The sequence below is a fragment of the Stegodyphus dumicola genome, chromosome 3, assembly GCF_044657685.1.
Source record: "Stegodyphus dumicola isolate Sdum_Otavi_A_Nest chromosome 3, ASM4465768v1".
NCBI lineage: Eukaryota > Metazoa > Arthropoda > Arachnida > Araneae > Eresidae > Stegodyphus > Stegodyphus dumicola.
Window position 1 is genome coordinate 116,067,183 of NC_140770.1, and position 20,019 is coordinate 116,087,201.

The 20,019-nt window shown below is 32.1% G+C and overlaps 2 protein-coding genes across 2 annotated transcripts in view; one reads left to right on the forward strand and one right to left on the reverse strand.

Moving 5' to 3' along the window:
• LOC118185780 (sn-1-specific diacylglycerol lipase ABHD11-like) overlaps positions 1-1,971 on the reverse strand; it is a 61,148-nt gene extending 59,177 nt beyond the window's left edge. The window contains exon 1 of the mRNA XM_085812359.1: positions 1,532-1,971. Coding sequence (XP_085668485.1) covers positions 1,532-1,539 — 8 coding nt within the window. The 5' untranslated portion in view covers positions 1,540-1,971. The remainder of the gene's footprint in view (positions 1-1,531) is intronic.
• A 2,905-nt stretch (positions 1,972-4,876) lies between these two features.
• Positions 4,877-16,946, forward strand: LOC118185776 (sn-1-specific diacylglycerol lipase ABHD11-like). Its single transcript, XM_035355683.2, has 6 exons — positions 4,877-5,031; positions 7,325-7,475; positions 8,243-8,416; positions 11,870-12,061; positions 12,164-12,366; positions 16,612-16,946. Exons 1-6 carry the CDS (start codon positions 5,024-5,026, stop codon positions 16,748-16,750), a joined length of 867 nt encoding a protein of 288 aa, XP_035211574.1. The 5' UTR covers positions 4,877-5,023; the 3' UTR covers positions 16,751-16,946.
• Positions 16,947-20,019: the final 3,073 nt, after the last annotated feature.

Consider the following 20,019-nt stretch of genomic DNA (forward strand, 5'->3'; position numbering starts at 1 on the left):
TATTAAATTAATTCTTTTAAATTTAAATAGATTCAGAAAACTGGCTGTGCTGTTCGCAGAGCACTAAAAAAACGGAACTATGATCTCAAGACAGCGCCATCTGGTATCTAAACGGTGTTTAGATATCAGATGGCATCATAATACCAGACGGCACCAAATTAATCTTAGGTAAAATACCGAAGTACGTTAAGTTTTTCAAAGAGAAATAATAACGAAGACGAGCTTAGAATTCGTAATATCCAATTTTTATCATTCTGTGAAATTTTTTATCGAGTATAAGAAAATAAATGTTGATATTAAGATATAAAGTGATCCAGAAGTTCCATTATTCTAGAAGTTTATATGGAATGTTACTTTAGTTTTAAACTAACTAAAGTATAGTTCAGTAACTTAGCTTTTCTATTTTTTCTCAGTTCCATTTCCTGCCACAATGATATTACAGTTTTTCGTTGATATGTAAACTAGTGTAGAAAGATACTATTTAAGCTGGTGTCTGAGTTATTTCAGACAGAGCATGTTCTGCTGTTCGGCCACGTTTTTTCGCTGATATTTAAGCTTGCTATTTTACGAACGTGCATTTTAATTGCCGGGTTGTGTACGTCGGTGGTAGGGCTAAGAGCCAACTCGAGTTAATTATCTCTGTGCGGCTTCGGCTGATTATTAAATATAGTTTTAATTTTATACTTCTATCTTGAATTGCAGTCAAAAGTATTTGCTGGATTTGTCATCTGTAAATCATTTCTTGAGTTGAATATAAGGGTCTTTTCATCCTTCGTATGCCTTGTCATTAATACAGTTTGAACTTAACGAACAGACGGTTCACAGTTCAAGTAAAGATATAGCCAGCAAATTAAAGTTTATTTATGTAAAATCTTGCAAGTTTATAATTTTTTTCTGAATTTATTCAATTAAATCGACAAACTGAGAACAGACGTCTTTCTTGGGCTATTTTATACGAACATCTGAATCATACTCAATATATAATTCAAATTAATTACAAAAAAAATTCGTTTTTAATGTATTTAAATGCATTAAGGTATGATTGGTCTCGGAAAATTATTGATTCATTTTAAAACAGAGACTAAAGAGCCCAATTGAGACGGAGCAGACGGAGCATTTTCTTAATTTATGAAAGGGCTCACCAGCGGCCGAGCGGTAAAGTCGCTGAACACTGGTACTTCGGTCCGAGGTTCAAATCCCGCGAACGCGCTGGCTGCATGGGCGTTTTCGTGGTTTTCCCCATGCGTAACGTGTATACGAGCCAGTTTCACTTAGAAAGTCCTCCACGAAGGCATCACTCCCCTTAGGCAGATAGCCCTCGAGGCTTTGCCATAATCACACACACACATACATAATTTATGAAAACATAAAATTTTCATGTCAGAAACACTTTATGCGAGGAATATTTATACGTATACGTAAAAATACGGAAATATTGTATTTAACAACATCCTTCGTATTAACTGATTTTATGTTTCGTGAACGGCTAAAGGGTTGCAGTATAATCATGCTAATAACCATATAAACTTACCTCGACATATTTTCAGCAAGAATAATGAACCAATTGTACAACTAAAGCGCTACAAACTGAAGAGTAATTTCAAATATTTAGAAAATATTAAACAAGAGTTTTTTTTTCCCTAGATATGCTGCTATCTGCAATAAATACGTCAGCGGAGCAGAAAAAAAGCATATACGATACTCTTCTTCTCAATCAATTATCCACTGATAGCGATAAGAATTACACTCTTTCAAGAAGCACACTGAAGCTTTTCTCTTGTGAATATTACTCTTCTCAAAAGCAAACTTTGCGGTTAGAAAATTAATATCAAATGAAATTAGCTCAGCTTATAATATACTCCTCTGCGTAATCTAGTGACAGTCCGGATAATGCACTAACGTATAAGCACTAACGCACAGTCAGTGCATCATCCCAAAAGTCAACACTTGCATGTCAAACGAGCATTCTCCTCGGATGCGTTTCGAGATTAGACAGATTTTTGCAGTTCAAACTGGTTTTACTCCCACCCAACATTTTGCGTATTCATTCTTTCCTAAACAATCATGTTTAATTGACGCGTCCTTGGATGGATGGATACTTTCGCACATGTACCGTTCATCTATTCAGTGCGAGCTCTTTTTATTTATTTATTTATTTTTTGGTTCGTATATATATTTTTTCTTTTTTTAAAATACGAGGAAGTTTTAAATAAAATCGAAAACTGTCTCTTTTTATATGATAAAACAATAAAGGAGAAACATGCATTGTTGAAGTTAAACAGGGATATGGACACTTGAGATTTATTCACCAGTTTTCATATTCTTCAAAATACTAAATCTCTTACCAGATAATCACCACCAAAACATAAAAGTAAAAGAAAAATCATCATCTTCATTATGATTCGCACAAGTTATAGAGCATTTTTTAATATGGGGTAGTTTCCTGAATGTCACTAAAGATAAATACATAGATAAATAAAATATACAGTATGAAAACTTCAGATAACGGTCTTACCTCTCGAAGTGTTTACAAATGCATCGTAAAATTTAATGCAAGATAAAATTAATATCTTGTAAGATTCTGTACTGTGTACTTATAAATTACAGTTGAATTTGAAGAATCTTAACAACTTTTAAGCAAATAATCGCTTGAGTTCGTGATATAGAAATCAACAAGTGAGAAGGGTGAAATAACCCTTTATTATTCCAATAATGTGTAACAGAACTCCGTCTTGGAGTTGTACAATAAAACCGACACTCGGGCTTGAACTTAAGAGACTAAGAACTAAACTAATCTTAACTAAAAACGATGTAGCCGAAGCTATCAAACTTCTAACAAAGTTGGCCCCTTAACGCTAATTACTGCGAAGCTATTGAGGGTCTAAAGTACGGCTGAGCGTAATAATAGCTTAAGAGAAAGTAGCCTAAAAAGGCTCACGCGTGCTAGCCAGAATCACTGGTTCTCTCTAATTAAATCTTCGCGGTTAAATACTACTCCTTAAATTTGCATTAACAACATGATTCTAAAAATACGTTCTGGTCCGAAATTGTAAGTTGAAATTAAGAAGCTATAGGAAAGGACTTTAAATCAAAGTTTAACTGTTAGATAAATAAACATAATCCTTACAGACTTTATGAGCATATAGTTAAAAATACTTAAAAATTTTAAAATATAAAATGTTACAAAACTAAAAAACTATTACAATCTGATTTTAGTAATTTTAGTAATTCTAGTAATGTTGATTTTAGTAAAATCTTCTATTAAAAATAAGCTGCTGATAATGGAACAGCTAGATAATAGAAAAGAATATTTGATGTGATATTTTTTTTATCTGAAGTTAGAGCCACGTGGAGACACTTGCTCTTATGTAATACAAAAACGATTGAATTACTGAAGCCGTAGCTATGCATATATTTCCCTTGATCCCTCACAGCGAGGCTTGCAACCAGTGTAGAATTTATGTATAAGCTACACAAGCTATAGCTTAGGGCCCCCACTTTCTTGGGGGGCCACAAAAAATTAAAATATAGTATAAATATGATATTAAAATATAGTATAACTTACTTATAAAGGCCCCTATATTTCAAATATCTTAGGGCATTATCAAATCTAAATCCGGCTCTGTTTACAACACATATTTCTTCTCAAATAGCAATCCATTGTATTTTGTCAGGACACAAAATTGACGAAATGAAAATAAATAAATAAATAAATAAATATGTCGAAAAGGTTGTTTCCGTTATTAAGAAGTAATTAAGAAAGATAATTACTTTTGCAAAAACTTAGCTTTAAGATATGGTCATCCAACGGGAAATTCACTTCCTTTCTTTCGGCCACCACTTCCGGCCTTAGGAGTGACGAATTTCGAAAAAAGACAAAAAATGTACCCACCGTTCGGGGAAAAAATGCTGTTATTCATGCCATTCGTAATTTTTAGACAGCTTTTGTTACTGTGGTATTTTTGCCCTTGAAACATTCTGAACTTGCTACATAGACTCGATGTGTTCTGAACTCGACAAGAGAAAATACTTTTCTAATTAAAAGATATTTCTCCTTTTGGTATTGCTGTTCATTTTGTGTCAGAATTTGTCAATAATTGTGAAGCAACGTAATATTATGCTAGAAATAAGAGACTAATAGGATTGAAAACATGATTAAACGAAAATATCTTTCCAGTATAGTTCTTAAAATTAAATTTTTTTCCACTTTTTTGCCCACCAGCGGCCGAGCGGTAAAGCTGCTGAACACTGGTAGTTCGGTCCGAGGTTCGAATCCCGCGAACGGGCTGGCTGCATGGGCGGTTTCGTGGTTTTCCCTATATGTAACGTGTATACGAGCCAGTTTCCCTTAGAAAGTCCTCCACGAAGGCATCCCTCCCCTTAGGCAGATAGCCCTCGGGGCTTTGTCCTCATCACACACACACACACACTTTTTCCTCTTTTAGTTTTATTAATTGAAAGTATGGAACATATAATGTTTATTTTTATATGTAAAGAATTCAGAACCTTAATAACTCGAGAAGAAACACTGATTATTTCAAATCCATAAATCTTCTGACTTTTTCCCTTAAATTAAGAAGCAAAATTCTACTATCCTTTTAAAGTGGAATTTCTTACGGTAGTTTGCATCCTCGGCGTCGCGCGACTTAAAACACCGTTTGTGTCCTTATACGTATTACTTTCATTCAAATCATTTTCCAGTTTCCTTTAATTTCAATCATAATTTTCTAAATTTAAAGCTTTAATCTATCTCTTGAAAAGAATAGTATTCAGAAGGCGGAAAAAAGCATCAATGAGTTCCGTGATAGCTAACTTTTATCGCTATGAGTGAATAATCAGTTGAGGCGATTGTGTATGCTTTTCTATTTGATTTTTATTTGTTTCTCTTCCTGTGACGTATACTCATTGTAGATAGCAGCGTCTGTATAAGCGAGAACCTGTTCTAGCTTCTCAGTTTTTGTTGAATATATTCTGCAGCTTCCAGTGCTTCCGTGTGTATCTGGTTCCTTTTCCTGCTCAAAATATGTCGAAGTAAGTTATCCATAGTTTATTTACCATCATTGCAATAAAGCATTTCGGCAAGGGATTCAAAATATAGCATCAATGAATGCAAAAGTGTTATCAAACATAATACTTGCATTTTTATAAATATTGATTTACTTCCATAACGTATTTTTGACTTTGAAATCTTGTGTCTTTAGGCCTTAAGTTAAATGCTTTCACAAGTTAAAAAATACGTGTATTCTGTCTCTTTTTCTAAGTTTGGTTCGTTTAATTAGTTCAATAGCTTAGAGAGTTAGCTTGAAAGCTAGCATTGAAACAACTGAGTATGTTTTCAAAACAGATTAGCATTCGAACTGACAGAAAAATATCAAACGAAAATTCATTTTGTAATTTATTTAAAGTGTTATCTTAAATAAGGGCCGGTTTTCACTGGAAAGTTATGTTATAAAAGCTTTTTCTCTCATTTTATTGCTTCAGTCCGATAAATTTATCATAAAATTCAATCAAGTTCTGGAAGAATGAAAATGACTACGATACTACTTGCTGAGCGAGGAAACAGCTCTGTGTAAAAGATTAAAAAAAGCTTTGACCGTAACAGTTTTTGTTATAAAATAAAAATATTTTCATGTGTAATACATTGATTAGTTTATGCTAACATTGGATATAAAGTGCAGAGTCATTAGGTTTACCAAAGCAGAAAATATGAAAAATATGCAGTGTCCTCGCGGAGGTTTAAGCTACGTACCTAGCCGGGTGTGCTTATAATTGTACCAATAGGGCACGTTGTAAGAAGGGACTAATATTGTATTTATACATTATATATAGAAATATATATTATATTAAAATGTATTATGTACAATATGTACAATATATTATATGCAATATGTACAATATATACATTATACTATATGCGATATTATATTAAAAATATATTATTTATGCAAGAACACCACTATCTTCTTTTCCTCTCTTGTGAGACTTAAGCGAATTTTAAATAATGGTAAAAATTATAATGGTACGAATTAATTGCGCTGGTTTTTTTCTGCTTTGGCTTTTTTAATTAAATTAACGCACTTGATTATTGTATGTAAGGTGAACTTATATATCATTACTATGCTTCTATTTTCTTTCATACAACATTTAGTTTATGAGATGATGCTATCTTCAGATTGCGTTATGCAGTTCAGCAAGTTTACCAAGTATATGTAAATAAAATGTATTTTATTAGTAATAAAGTAACTTAAATTAGCATGTTTTATACTTTATTTGAAATAAAATTACTTGAAATCTTCTTATCTTAAATCCCATAAGGTGTACATACCGGGTGATCCAAAAGTCCGTTAACATTTGAAAATACCATAATTCACGGAATAATGTAGGTAAAGTGGTAAAAATTGATGCAAACGCTTGAAATGACATGGGATTTTATTAAAAAAATGCAAAAAAAAAAAAAGATCAACCTATGGAGCTGGGAAGCAATAAGTCAGTGATGCCGAATGAGAATCGTGTATGAAATGAGTTAGAGTGAAAGAGGGAATCAGCCCCTTCATAACATTATCACTTTTCTATCCTCACCTACGGCTTTAGGTCGATCGAACTCATTTTCTTCGAGGAAATGCGTGGTTTTCCGGTACGCGGATATGTTACAGAATCACACCATCCTAGTCTGGGTGATAAACACCTGTTAGAAGGAATGACTTTTATGCAAATTGGAGCTCCACCCCACATTGCTACACGTATGAAAGACTTCTTGCCCACATTGTTTGGGGACGATCTGGTGCTGAGCCGTCACTTCAGTCATGCTTGGCCTCTCAGGTCGCCAGATCTCAATCCGTGTGATTATCGGTTGTGGGGTTATTTGAAATCACAAGTCTACCGCGATCGTCCGATCTCATTAGGGATGCTCCAATAGCAATTTCTCACCGTACCTACGTATGCTGTACAGTGCTGTTCACAACATTTTCTCTCGACTACAGGTACTGTCGATGAATGACGGCCGACAGGTTGAACATTTGTTATAAAAGAGTCTTTGCTAAAAATCAATTGTTATGCTACTGACCGTTTTAAGCACTTTTTTTTTCTTACAATAAAACCCCATGATATTTCAAACATGGGTGTCGGTTTTTACCTCTCTACTTACATTATTCAGTAAATTATTGACTTTTCAAATGTTAACGGACTTCTAGGCCACCCGGTACTTTTAAAATATCGATGGTGTTTGTACTTTACTTACGATGCTTTTACGATGCTTTTAAAAGCATCGTTTACAGTTTGATACTTTGCAGCTATATTAAATTAAAAGCGTTCAATTTATTTACAGCTATACTCCCGTAAGACTGGCATATAAAACTGTGGAACCTGTAAGTGGTGCCGAATATAAAGCGCCAATTATCTTTTTACATGGTTTAACAGCTTCCGCCGATTACTGGTTTGATATTTCCCGAACAATTGCAAATGAAACGAAACGAAAGGTGAGAAAAATTATTTCCCTATCTATTGTTGTGAATATTTCTAGATTTCACTTTCAGTTATATTTCAGTTCATTCTAGATAATAAGTCTGTAACACTAGATTGTCAGTATATTGTCAATAAGTCCGTATTTTTCAGAATATGCACGTTTCGTTACACTTGCAAGGTCTCTTCTTATTACAGTTTTTAATTCTTTTATAGCTATTTTAGTTATCCATTTGCAATAACAAAATTTCTCTATATAAACTAGAAAGTTCTATGAAACAAGTTTCAGGACTGAAAACAGAATTTTTTCGTTATTAAGATCTTTTAAGCTTTTATAGGGTCACCTTAAAAAGTAAAATGTAGGTTTGGCACAGCTAGGTACGAAATTGGTAAACATATTTTAGATTAACAATTTTATGAGATCATCTATCTTGAAATTTTCAGTATTTTTAGCAAGCATGTACGATGTGACGCTTTCTACTGTTATTTTTCTTTCTGGATAATTATTATTTTTCTTACCTATGTTTTCCCCTGTGTGCTTAATTTTGAGAGTCAAAATAATTTGCGTATTTCATGGCTGAAAATAGGCTGTTAAATAATGTTTAATTTTATACATCAGTTGCTTTGCGTAATGCTATATTATCCTTTATGTTAAACTCATGCATATAAACAGCCACGATTATACTTATTATCAAGCTGATTACAAGCATAGTAAGCATATTACGCATTATAAACATATTACGTTTTAACCAAACGTACTAACCAAAAATGCATTTGTTTTCAGATATACCTGTTGGATGCGAGAAATCATGGTGACAGCGAATGGTCGGATGAGTTCGATTTCGATATAAATTCTTATGATTTAATGCATTTTATGGACACAATGAACATTCATAAAGCTGTTTTACTCGGACACAGCATGGGTGGAATAACAGCCATAAGGACAGCTCTTAGAAAGGTAAATGTTTTTTAGAAAATCCTGGAGTTTTACAAATGACATGGCATTTAAAACAAGACATTCTGTACCTAAATACAAACAGCAGCATTAGAAGCATTAGCAGATTTGAATGTGAAACGCTTGAAAAGAATGCAAGAATTAAAGCAACAAAACTGACTAACTCTGTGAATAGGATTTGGAATGTAGAATTTGTCTATAATTTATTTTTAAATCATTCCATTAAGCTTTGTATATCTTAATTCTAAACCCCAAAAAGCACATAAAAATATCCTTTAAAGTCATCATTAAAATGCATACATACAACTGGCAATTAAAACGTGAAGATCAGATTAAATAGTAGTTAAACGTTATTATCTCTTTGTTTTTGGAAAGTTAAAAATATCTTTATCTATATTTGATTTAAAAGTGAAATATTTAAGAAAAATCTACATTAATATTAAAACCCTAAATATGACAAGTCATTAAAATCTGACAAGTCTTCAAGTCATTAAAATTGTTTATCTCGAAGTTATGGCTTGAAAAGTAAACCATCAAACTAATAAAGTTTCCTTAAGATAAAGTTTTAAAATATGACATATCTATCAAACATTAACAATTAAATGAAACAACTTTTTAAACCTTTCGAAAATCTGAAACATATTTCTTTGAAAACAGATGACAGTGATATTGTTAGGTATCATTGTCGTGATATTGTTAGGTATCATTGTCGCGATATTGTTATATCATTGTCCAATGATATACCGTATACAGTCGTAACGTATATCGTTGTCGTATATGATTGTCGTAAGCTTTCACTGTCATTGTTTTTTCATAGTTTATAAGGACTACTATTTCTTCTAATCATTTTGGCAAACATGTTAGAGTCCTGAGTAAGAACAGGGAGTTTACGAAAACCTATGTCCTAAAAGTGTAGAAGAAACAACACAAGTGGGAAGGGTTTAATTACCTTTTGTTCTTCATAGTTTACAGCTGCTCCCGCACTTCGGGATACAAAGATCAGCACTTGTGGTCTGAACGTAAAAAATTAAGAACTACAAACTAACTAAATTAAGTAAGAGCTAAACTGAAATGTTTACAAAAATTATAAACGCAAGAATTGGCCTTTTAATCTTTACGTATGTAGTACGCAGAATGCCGGAAAACTACAATATGTCTTCAATATCAAGAGAACTGAATTTCTTGCCTTAAAAGGTGGACAGCAACTGACTGAAAAGCGCGCGTGAAAAAAGGTAGCCAGAAGTCTCTTTATTGGCTAAAAGCCACAACTTAAATATTTATCAGTTTGCAAGCTCAATTTGCATACTAAAACTAACCGCGTTTTGTCTGGCCGGAAGTGGAAAATAAGAGGGTACATGAAAGTTTTAAAATAAAATAAACGTTATTAAAACTTAAAATACTTATAAGTTAATTTCTTGAATTAACCCAATGCTTCAGTTTTTCATAAATATTTTAATTGCCTCAAGGTGTTAGTATACCTCAGATTCAGAATAATTGTATGTAAGAACACATACGGATCAATAATTAACATATAACACAGTTAAACTGTTAAAGAACAATCCCTTTAATTTTATGCATTCAATGATACTTAGTCATCTTTCCATCATAGGCACTTTATTAGGGACTAACTTTTGTTAAGGAAATTTGTATCTCTAATTCAAACATTGTTCTTAGATTGTGTCAATTATATTCCATCAATACAGTATGATCGATAAGTCAATCAAAAGTTTCATTTTATATTTATGAGAAAGAGTTTATGTTCCATTTTCGTCTGGTATTTGCAGTGTATTTTTAATTATACTGAAGACCTTTGAATTTGAAAAGGATATCTTTTCTTAAAAAGGATTTTTAAAATGTTTCTCTACAGTTTTCTCTTAAACAGAGTTTATTATTAAATTTAGCAATTTTGTTTATTCAAAATACTTATACTTATTTATGTCTTGCTAGTAAACATCAGAAAATTGGAAGCGATTAGAGAAATTAAAATATAATAGCTTAAAAATTATTACAGTTTGGGGCACTAAAACTTAACGTGCATTCATTACTTCAATTTTCCACTTACGATGTTATTTCGGCTATTTTCATAAACTTTTTTCAAAGATAAATAAACTTTGTTTCAGGGTTAAAGATTCATTTTAAAAGTTTTAAACTTAAAACCAATATCTGATTTGAAATTTTTATTAGAAAGACACTAAAATCTAGAAGTTATTCAAATAAATCTACAGAAATGCTATCCCAGTAACAAAATACCTTTCATTAATTGTTTTTGTGCCATATTAAATTTTACAATAATCTAATCATAAAATATTTCTCCCCACAGTTATTCAAACAACTTTAGGAAATGAAGTTTCATTTCCATATTTGACATTTTCATGTACCACAGTCGTAGTGGAGATAAAATACAGAAAAATAGTCCAATTGGTGTTTCGAGTTGCTTTACTTACATTTTGGGAAGAGTATAGTCTGTTTCGTGGAAGATTTGACGTGCATTATCTCAGTGCCTTTCCATAAGGCAGTAACAAAAGGCACAAGAAATATACTGATTGTTTATTACATGTCTATTTAATGCTATTCAAGAAACTAAACTCTCATCTGTAATATGGTCTTTGATAGAAGGAGACAGAGTTGTGAATATTTTTAAGAGAATCCAGTGTCAGACATTTTTCAGTCAATCCTAGTTTCAAGGAACTCATCCAAATATGCACGTATAGAGTGGGCTGTCTCCTGGTGGAGTTTGTATGCACACTGGCTCGTATCCACGTTACACATGAGGAAAACAACGAAACTGCCCATGCAGCCAGCCCGTTCATCGGACCTCGAACCCCGAGCTGAACTACTAGTATTCAGCGGATTTTACCACTCGGCCGCTGGTAGGCCAACCACATCATATTATAGCTGCAATAAAAATTATCAAAAGCCAAACAACTGTAATGGACAGTTATAAATTTAAAAACCTATTTTGAAGCGAGACATTTAAGAAAACATATCATTCTACTTCAAGACATATAGATTTCATCTTCAGTGAGGCAAAGAAAATGTAACCCTCATTTTTTAAAAAAAATTATTATTAATTTTCTTTCTGTTGGGAGATGACTAAAATAAAAGTAGCAGTACACGCAAAATAGTAAGATAAATGTTAATACAGATAAAACTCTAAACAGTCGTATAAAACTTAGACAATTATTACAAATTTTATCTTTAATTAACTGAGGTTTACCGACACATGCTTAGTTGGTAGCCTAAATCAGTTTACGTGCTTCATTGAAATTTATTTCAGTTATTTTCCGTAGCAATTTAATATAATGAAATATGAAATTTTAGAAGTATTTATATGATACTGATTTTTAAAGTTCTTAAAAACAGGAGAAGTAAATGAAGTAAATCATATTTCTGTCAGAATTTCTATTTACTCATCTTCAATTTTTATTATTCTGATATTTGCAACATTCATTTCAGAAAGAGAGAGTCGAGATGATCATTGTAGAAGATATGTCAGTGAGAAAAGTACCGAAAGCTATGTCGGACATAATAACTACGTCTATAACATTGGCACAAGAAGCAGCTGAGCAAATGCCAACAGATGTAGACGAAAATGGTGCTAAGAAATTCATCTTTGAGTACATTCTCGATCACTTGCCTGCGGAAGCTGTGAGTAATTCGTTTATTTTGCAAATAGTTATTTAAAATTTTCGAAAACCAAATTATAAATTGCACAATTTACAATTAGATAATGCATTTTTTTTATTGTAGAAAGAATTGATGAAAAGACGTAGTAACGATGATTATAGAGCTCTTTCCCTGAAACGCAACACAGACGGCCGGTATACCTTTAGTGCCAACATCAATGTTTTAAAGAACGCTGTAAAGAATGCAGAGACTTTAATGTCTGAACCAACGGGAGTTTATGACGGTCCAGCCTGTTTCATTTACGGAAAAGATTCTCCTTTCCAGGTGTAAGTGCTTTTTTCACTCAGTCAGTTCGAAAGACAGCAAATTTAAAACCACCGCTAACCATTTATAAACATTAAAAAGTTTACTTTTGTTTTCTTCGACTCTTTGAAAATTTAAAGATGTTATCATAAATAATTAAATTACAGAACAAGAGAATTGAAATAAAAATGTATGTAGATAAAAGAGAGATTTCATAAATATTTTGCAGTTACATTAATAAATTATGTAAAAAAGACAACACTTCCAATTTTTAAAAAAGTATTATAGTTTCTTATTTGTTACTCAAATAAATAATTTTCTGCACACTTTTTTAAAATTTGTAAGCAAAAATTGAGGCGGATAAATAATTTGAAATATTTCCTTAGGTAATTTAAAGAAACAACATGAACAAACAATATACTACTATATATTTACAGTAGGAAAATCTGTATTTTCATAAATGATTTTAGATTGTCTGAAAAAGTCTCAACGCATTCTTTCTATTTTCTTCAAAGGTCCTTTATTTATATAAAGAACATTGAGCAATCAATAGTATATTGCCTGCTTTGTAATAACGTTTTACTTTCTTTGAATGAACTTCGTATTTCCTCGTTCACGAAACAGCCTAGCTTTATCATTGAACAAGGTTCTGATTTACAGTCTCATCTAAATTGAATGTTATACCACGAAAGACATTTTGAAGCGAGGGAAACAAGTGAAAAATTGAGGGCGCAAGATCAGACGGGTATTATAGGCGTGGCAACACTTTTATCCAAATTCCAGTAACTTTTATCAGGTGATCAAACTTGTCTATGATCGTATTTACAAACTCCTACCAACGAGTCTACAAATTATTTCGAATGCTGTCGCCAACATGACAGTTTCAACGAATCTATGTTCCATAAACTTCCAGAGCTCATTAATCGTATAGGAACTGCATTCCATTCGAATAAAGAGAAACCATACACATATTTGATCACCTGACAAAAGTTATTGGAGTGTAGAGAAAAGTATTGGCACGTGTATCATACTTGCCTGATCTTGTGGCCTCAAATTTTCACTTGTTTCGTTGTCTTCAAAATTTTTTTCATGGTTTAATATTCAATTCAGATGAGGCCGCAAATCAGCACCTTGTTCAGCTTTTCTCTCATAGAGCTAGGTTCGTTTGTGAATGAGGAATTACGAAGCTCATTAAAATAAAGTAAAAATTTATCAAACAGAGTGGGCAATATACTATTGACTGTTAATGTTTCTTTTATAAATGGAAATGGTATGGCTTTTGTAGAACATACAAAAAATGCGTTATGACTTTTCAGAAAACTAGACGTTTATACCAGTAAATAAAAAACTTACTCATGCAAAATCTTTTTATTTAAATGTTTTTGCTTTGAAATGCACATTCGTGAGGAAAAAACAGAAAAAAGAGAGTTATATTCTGCCTAATTATCACAGTTACAGACAATTTGCATTTGGGGTATTAATGCTTAAGTAGTAAATAGTGTTATATATCGAAGTACTAATATACAACAAAGATTTTTATATTGGCAGTAGAACTGCATCATTTTAACGAAGTATCTAAAGTATATAATAAGAAGTGTTATAGGAATAAATAAATATTTTATTATTTGAGTATAGAAACAAACTGGTTTCGATATTTTTGAAGCAAGTATGGTCTGACTTTTTTTATGTGAAATTTTTTTCCCTTACTCGATACAATAAAGGATTAATGATTTTTATTTAAGTTGTTGTATTATTTCATAATAAAATAATATATGAGGACCATAAGCCTTTTATTTTATGCTACATTCGAAGCAATTAACAGAGTCTAAACCTGATATAAATTGGTTCCTCGAGTTGATATTAAGGTATGTGTATGCTCAATTATTTTTTATTTCACCAATTATCCAGTAAATTATTAAAACAATTAGTTAACTGTTATGAAATTCTTTTATATAAAAGCTCATATGAATAACTCTTATTAAAATATTAGTTTACTTACTATATGTACTGAACTGCATCTACTGTTTTTCATTCAGTTAAACTTAATTTCCATAAACATTGCTTGAAGTTTTCTGTTAAATAATCGGAATTCAAATTAATCATTTCTTTTCAGTTATAAATTAGCAAACGATTTAAACAATAATTTTTAGTTGAATTAATGAGATCTCAAAAATCGTGAGTCATTATTTCAAAATTTTACGAGAAGGAAAAAATAACTTTTAAATGTAACTAAGCGTTGAATGATATTCCATAAGCATCTGTATTGAGACATTTGAATTAGTGTATGCCGCGTGAAGTGTTGACTAAAGCTTCATCGTGATTTGACCAATAAGTACACGAAACTGATACCCGCCCGCTTGCTGGGCACACTATCTAGTATTTGAATGTGAACTTAGATTTCTTATATGGACGAAATGTCTAATTTCAAATTGATAATTAATGTAAATTTTTTTAAATTTAAAGCCAGGAAATATAGTGCCAGTCAGTGAAGCTGTCATACACAGATTTCCACATCAGCCATGAGATACTGTGTATCGGGAATGCGTCCCCATTATTTAACGTGGCGGGATCCCCAGTAGGCCTACACCACGAAAAATTGCCAATACAAAACTAAGGTTTATATGTATTTAACTGTTATCATAAATCTCGTGAAAATTAATTTTATTATCTCTGTTATAAAATTTTTTAATTAATTATAATTATTTGTCCTTGATTTTTATGCATGGCAATTTTTATAAATAGCAACAACATTTTTATTTTTCATCACAATAAATTATTTTTCTAAATAATGACATTTATTTTCGTGAAACTTATGATATTATTAACCTTATAATTTAAATGCAGTTTGTATTCATTGGATATATGCAAGTTATTTACCAATTTAATAATTTTAAAGGAAAATGCCTTCATTGGCAATACTTTATTTCATATCTAGTTTTGGCAACAATAAAAGAAAATTCTGAACTTGGATTTGAAAACCCAATGTATTAGAAACTTCTGCTGTATAAAAAAAATCCATTATGGACAGGATTTACGTAAAATCCGATCTTAGTGCGCGTCCGCGTCGTGAAATGAGTAACTATGCAAAATTTCAAGTCAATCGGATGTATGGTTTCGGAGATCTCGTGGAGGTATTTCTCTTCTATTTAAAAATGGGAGAATAGCCTCTGTAAAACCCAGAAAGCAGAACATTATTGTGGGGAAAAAGATTACGCTTGCAAAATCCTGTTAGTTCTTGAAACATATGTGCGTCTTGCAGAAACATGTCATCATTCTGATAAATGCAAAGGAATGCGTTATTAGAATTGTCGGCTTGAAGCTAATCTTCACTATTCAGTATGGCGTACCACCAACAATTTCAGTTATTTCTTGTGAGAGTTCAGAGATAGCACCAGTTATTCCTAGCGACAATTCACCAGCACCCGACCACTAGCTCAGGGAATCATGAAGCGCAGTACCAGCTTTAGTCAGAGCTAATCCTCGTTTACTTACCGTATGGGGGGATTATGGCGGTTTCCTCCAAATTGGACTTTTTCAGCTATTATTTACTTTCCAGCTGTTTATTCAACTATATTGGATATACCTTGAAACTGTAACAGTATTTATAACTCATTAATAGCGTAGTCTCGTTCGCTGGCTTGCAGAGCATGATTTTTGTAACCTGTTTTTGTTGAATTTAAAATCTGTTATATTGTGAAGATGACGAGTGATTTAATTCATAAAGCAGATTAGTTCTCTTCCAGCATAATGATGTGTGTAGTGATCTAGTAGACTATAGTGTTGTACAGGACATAGCACACACTGATTTGGGAATCCGAAGCACAATATAACTAGAAGACATACTACGGTCGATGTGATGTTATCAAATGGAAGCTTGTGTATATGAACACGTATAGTTACCAGTTTTCATTGTATGCGAGAAAAGAATAGTAAAAACGAGTAGTATTTATAATTAAGATTTAACCATAAGGTTTGTAAACATATTACATTTTATTTACAAATTATCAACCAATTCCATGTCTTAAATAACGACGAACTCTAAGTAAAGGATCACCGGATTTTCTACGTAAAGCTCGTTGTTATTTAAAACATGGAATAGGCTGGTGGTTCATGTGGGCTGTCCACATTAGATTTTTTAAAATCTATTTTTAATAGAAGTAATATCATTTATTAACTTTATTAAGATATTCTCGAGAATGAAGTGATAATTTAAAAAATACGTTTCTTTGCCAGATAACATTTACAAATATTTTTTTTTCCTTTTTCAGGGGAGCCGATGAACCTTACATAAAGCAATTTTTTCCAAATGCTGAATTTGTCGCAATCGAAAATGCAGCCCATAGCGTACATATGGATTGTCCTCATGAATTTACAGAAGCTGTTTTGAAATTTCTTTCCAGAGTGTAGTATGAAGAGACTTTCCAGAGTGTAGTAATTAAGAGTGTAGTATGAAGCTGTATAAGAATCGAATGCTGAATTTGTGTTGCACAAAGAAAACATGAACTCGTGTTACCGCATTTTCCCATTCAAAACTTAAAACTAATTTGTAGAATATTGTGTAACTGATTCTTAATGCACTAAATATGATCTAATATAATATAAATTTTTAATTTCCTTTAATCTCTTTCGCACAGTTTAAAACCACATTACTTTTATGTGCAGAAATTATCAGTTATTTCTAGTTAAATTGACTGACTAGGAAAAATTAAAGCCTACAATGCTAAAATCTAGCACACCAAGGACCAAATGTAAGTCAAAGGGCCAATCGGCCCGGAAGGAAACATTTGTCCTTTAAAGAAAAAAATGCATAGGCATCAGCAATACGCCAAATTAGAATTTCAAAATACAGCAAATAACAACACTTACTGTAAAACTTACCAGTATTAAAGGAATATATAGCACCAGCATACAAGCAAAATTAGAATAGAAAATTTATGATAAAAATGGATAATATTGAAACAATACCTTGTAAGCCACAACATTTTATAAAACACTGTTCACACAGATAAAGATCAGGAGTTAATACCCCTCAACATTGCTAACAAAATAAACTGCCATAGAACAAATGTTAAAGTTACAACAAGCAATAAGAAGAAGCATAAATTTGCAGAACTAGTTTTGAAGATTAAAAAGAACTTTTTTCAGCTACAAAAGTAAATATGGAGACCTATGGGCGCAAGCGGTAACAATGGGCACAAAATTAGGGAAAGTTCCAGTTGGGAGAGGAAAAAAGATATCTGCGCCATTGATTGAAAACAGTTATGAAATAATTTCTTTAAAAGCTAAAAGTAAAGCGAACTTAAAATCATTCAGAGAAGCAGAATTGTGATGTCTTGATAAGCAAGATTAAGCAGGAGTAGAGGATTTATATGGTTCTTTTTTGTTTTTGTTTTTTGAGTACATATATTATTCTCTTTAGTGAGGAATTTCAAGGCCTTTTTAATTGTCTATGCATGTTTAAGCCACACTGGAGAGAATTATTCGACATAACCGAAGAGTTCATATCCAGTATGGGGTCTTTAAATGTGGAGCTGTGAACTGTATTGGTAGGAGAAGAAAACGACCAAAAAAATTCAATTTCTGTAAAATAAGTGCATTTTTATAGCTAATCGATAGGTAAGAAAGAAATGACAACCCACATTTTATGTGCATAATTAAAAAATATTGATTAAAAAAATGCATCAGAAGCTGCCTGAAGCTATCTGAACACGCGACGTAATGGGGTTTTCACCTATTTTTCAAAAATGATTAATGTCTCTACAGTACTTTTTACCTTTACATGTAACTTTTCTACCAGTTTGTTTTCCACCAAGACAATGTCATGAAGCGCCAAAATGCTGATTTAATTTTGAGCAACATTAATCGTACAATTAGACAAGACATTGACATAAACGCTGTCAACATGCTCATCTGGCTGCTGGTACCTTAAGATGATGATAGACACCAATTATGGCAATGCTTTAAAATTCGGCTAGAGCCCGTAGGAATTCGGGTTCCCTGAACGAAATCATATTTTCAGCATGGGCGCATGGGAGAGTTAAATAATTTAAAATTTCCTAACTTTCTGCTGTGATATTAACTTACAACATTAGCAGAAAATTCTATTTTTCATACAATATTTCTTTTAACATTAATTAAGAGTGTAGTTAAGTTAGTTACATAATATATATTTCCCTTTCTTCGGGAATGTATAGATCGGTTTGCAGGGTGAAGAACGCAAAAACGGAGAAATGTTTTATACAGTAAGCTGCTGATAGTATATAGAAATATGGCAAAAGATAAAATTTTAGATTATACGTTGTTGTAGAATGTAACTTTAGAAAGCAATTTCGAATCAAATTTTACAGATCAAAATGTAGCTGATGAGAAAATCCTTCACCGTAAATATTTTCTTTTATAAATATATTGTTACAAATTTTGTACATTTGTAAATAATTTTAATGAAATTATATGTAAAATTGTAATATTTTTGTATAATATAAAATAAATTGCTTGGAAGAGACGAAGCTCTTCCAAGCAATTTAAAGTAAGATTACAAGGGGTAAATCTATCTAACAATGAGTAAATGGCTATCTCGCTCAATTGGCGAGATATTGCCAAGCTGGCGATGGTTTTGGCGACTAATTGTTGTGTCCAAATTTGGCAGAAACCGCTAACTGTCGACAAACTTCATAACCATTTGGCGACTTTTTAGTCTAGTGTTTGTATAACTATAATTGGTATAGTAATTCATCTTTATGTGCAACTGTAACCTTATCTGCCCCCTATACGTAACTTTAACATATGATTTCCAGTAATTTCGAGAAATGGAAGGCAGCAGAGATTTCTCGGCGACCAAGACCGGAGAGAGCGCCAGTTTCTTAGTTTTTTCATGCAACTTGAGTTCGGAGTGAAGAGATATCTCCGTAGGAGCTTTGCCATTTTAGATGCGCTATGCACTGCGATGTATTGAATGTTCTTATTAGCTTGAAGTGTAAATATTGATTGTACTCTGTGACACTGAGTAGAGGTATACGAGTATTTTTGTGGAAATTCCCAGAACTCCAAAGTGTTTCTTTTGGTAAAACTAAATTTTATCAAGCTATCATCGGTTCTATGTTCATTCAATCTATTACGAACCCGTACGCACGCAACAATGATTTTTCAGGAAATATTTGCATAAAATTATACTTTAGACTAAGAAGAGGTGACAGCGAAAACGTTTTAAAGTGCCCACCGTTCAAACATCTTAATTCTAAATATTTGGGTATCAGTAAAAAAAAAATTATTATATTTTCGAGATTTTAACTATTGTACTAAATGCAAAATTCAACTTTTGACAAAATCTGCATCTTTGCCACATCTGGATAATACTGCGTGGTAGACACGAAACAATTTTCAACAGCTAGAAGCACTTGATTCTGCATGAGTAATCGATTTTCTATCCCCCCTATCCTGGTACATTTTGTACAGCTACGGTGTGCTAAGCTTTACATTCAGAAATTCTGCTCATGCACACCCTTGCCATTTAATGAATATGTGTTTTGAGAAGTAAGCATAGTATGCATTCTTCACTTTAACTTAAAATATAAAAAATTTTGCGTTTGCAACGGTAGCTTCTAAGAAAATAATTTCATTTCACATTATTGTAATGTGTAAACAACTTATTTAAGTTGCAAGACAAGAACACTGAACAA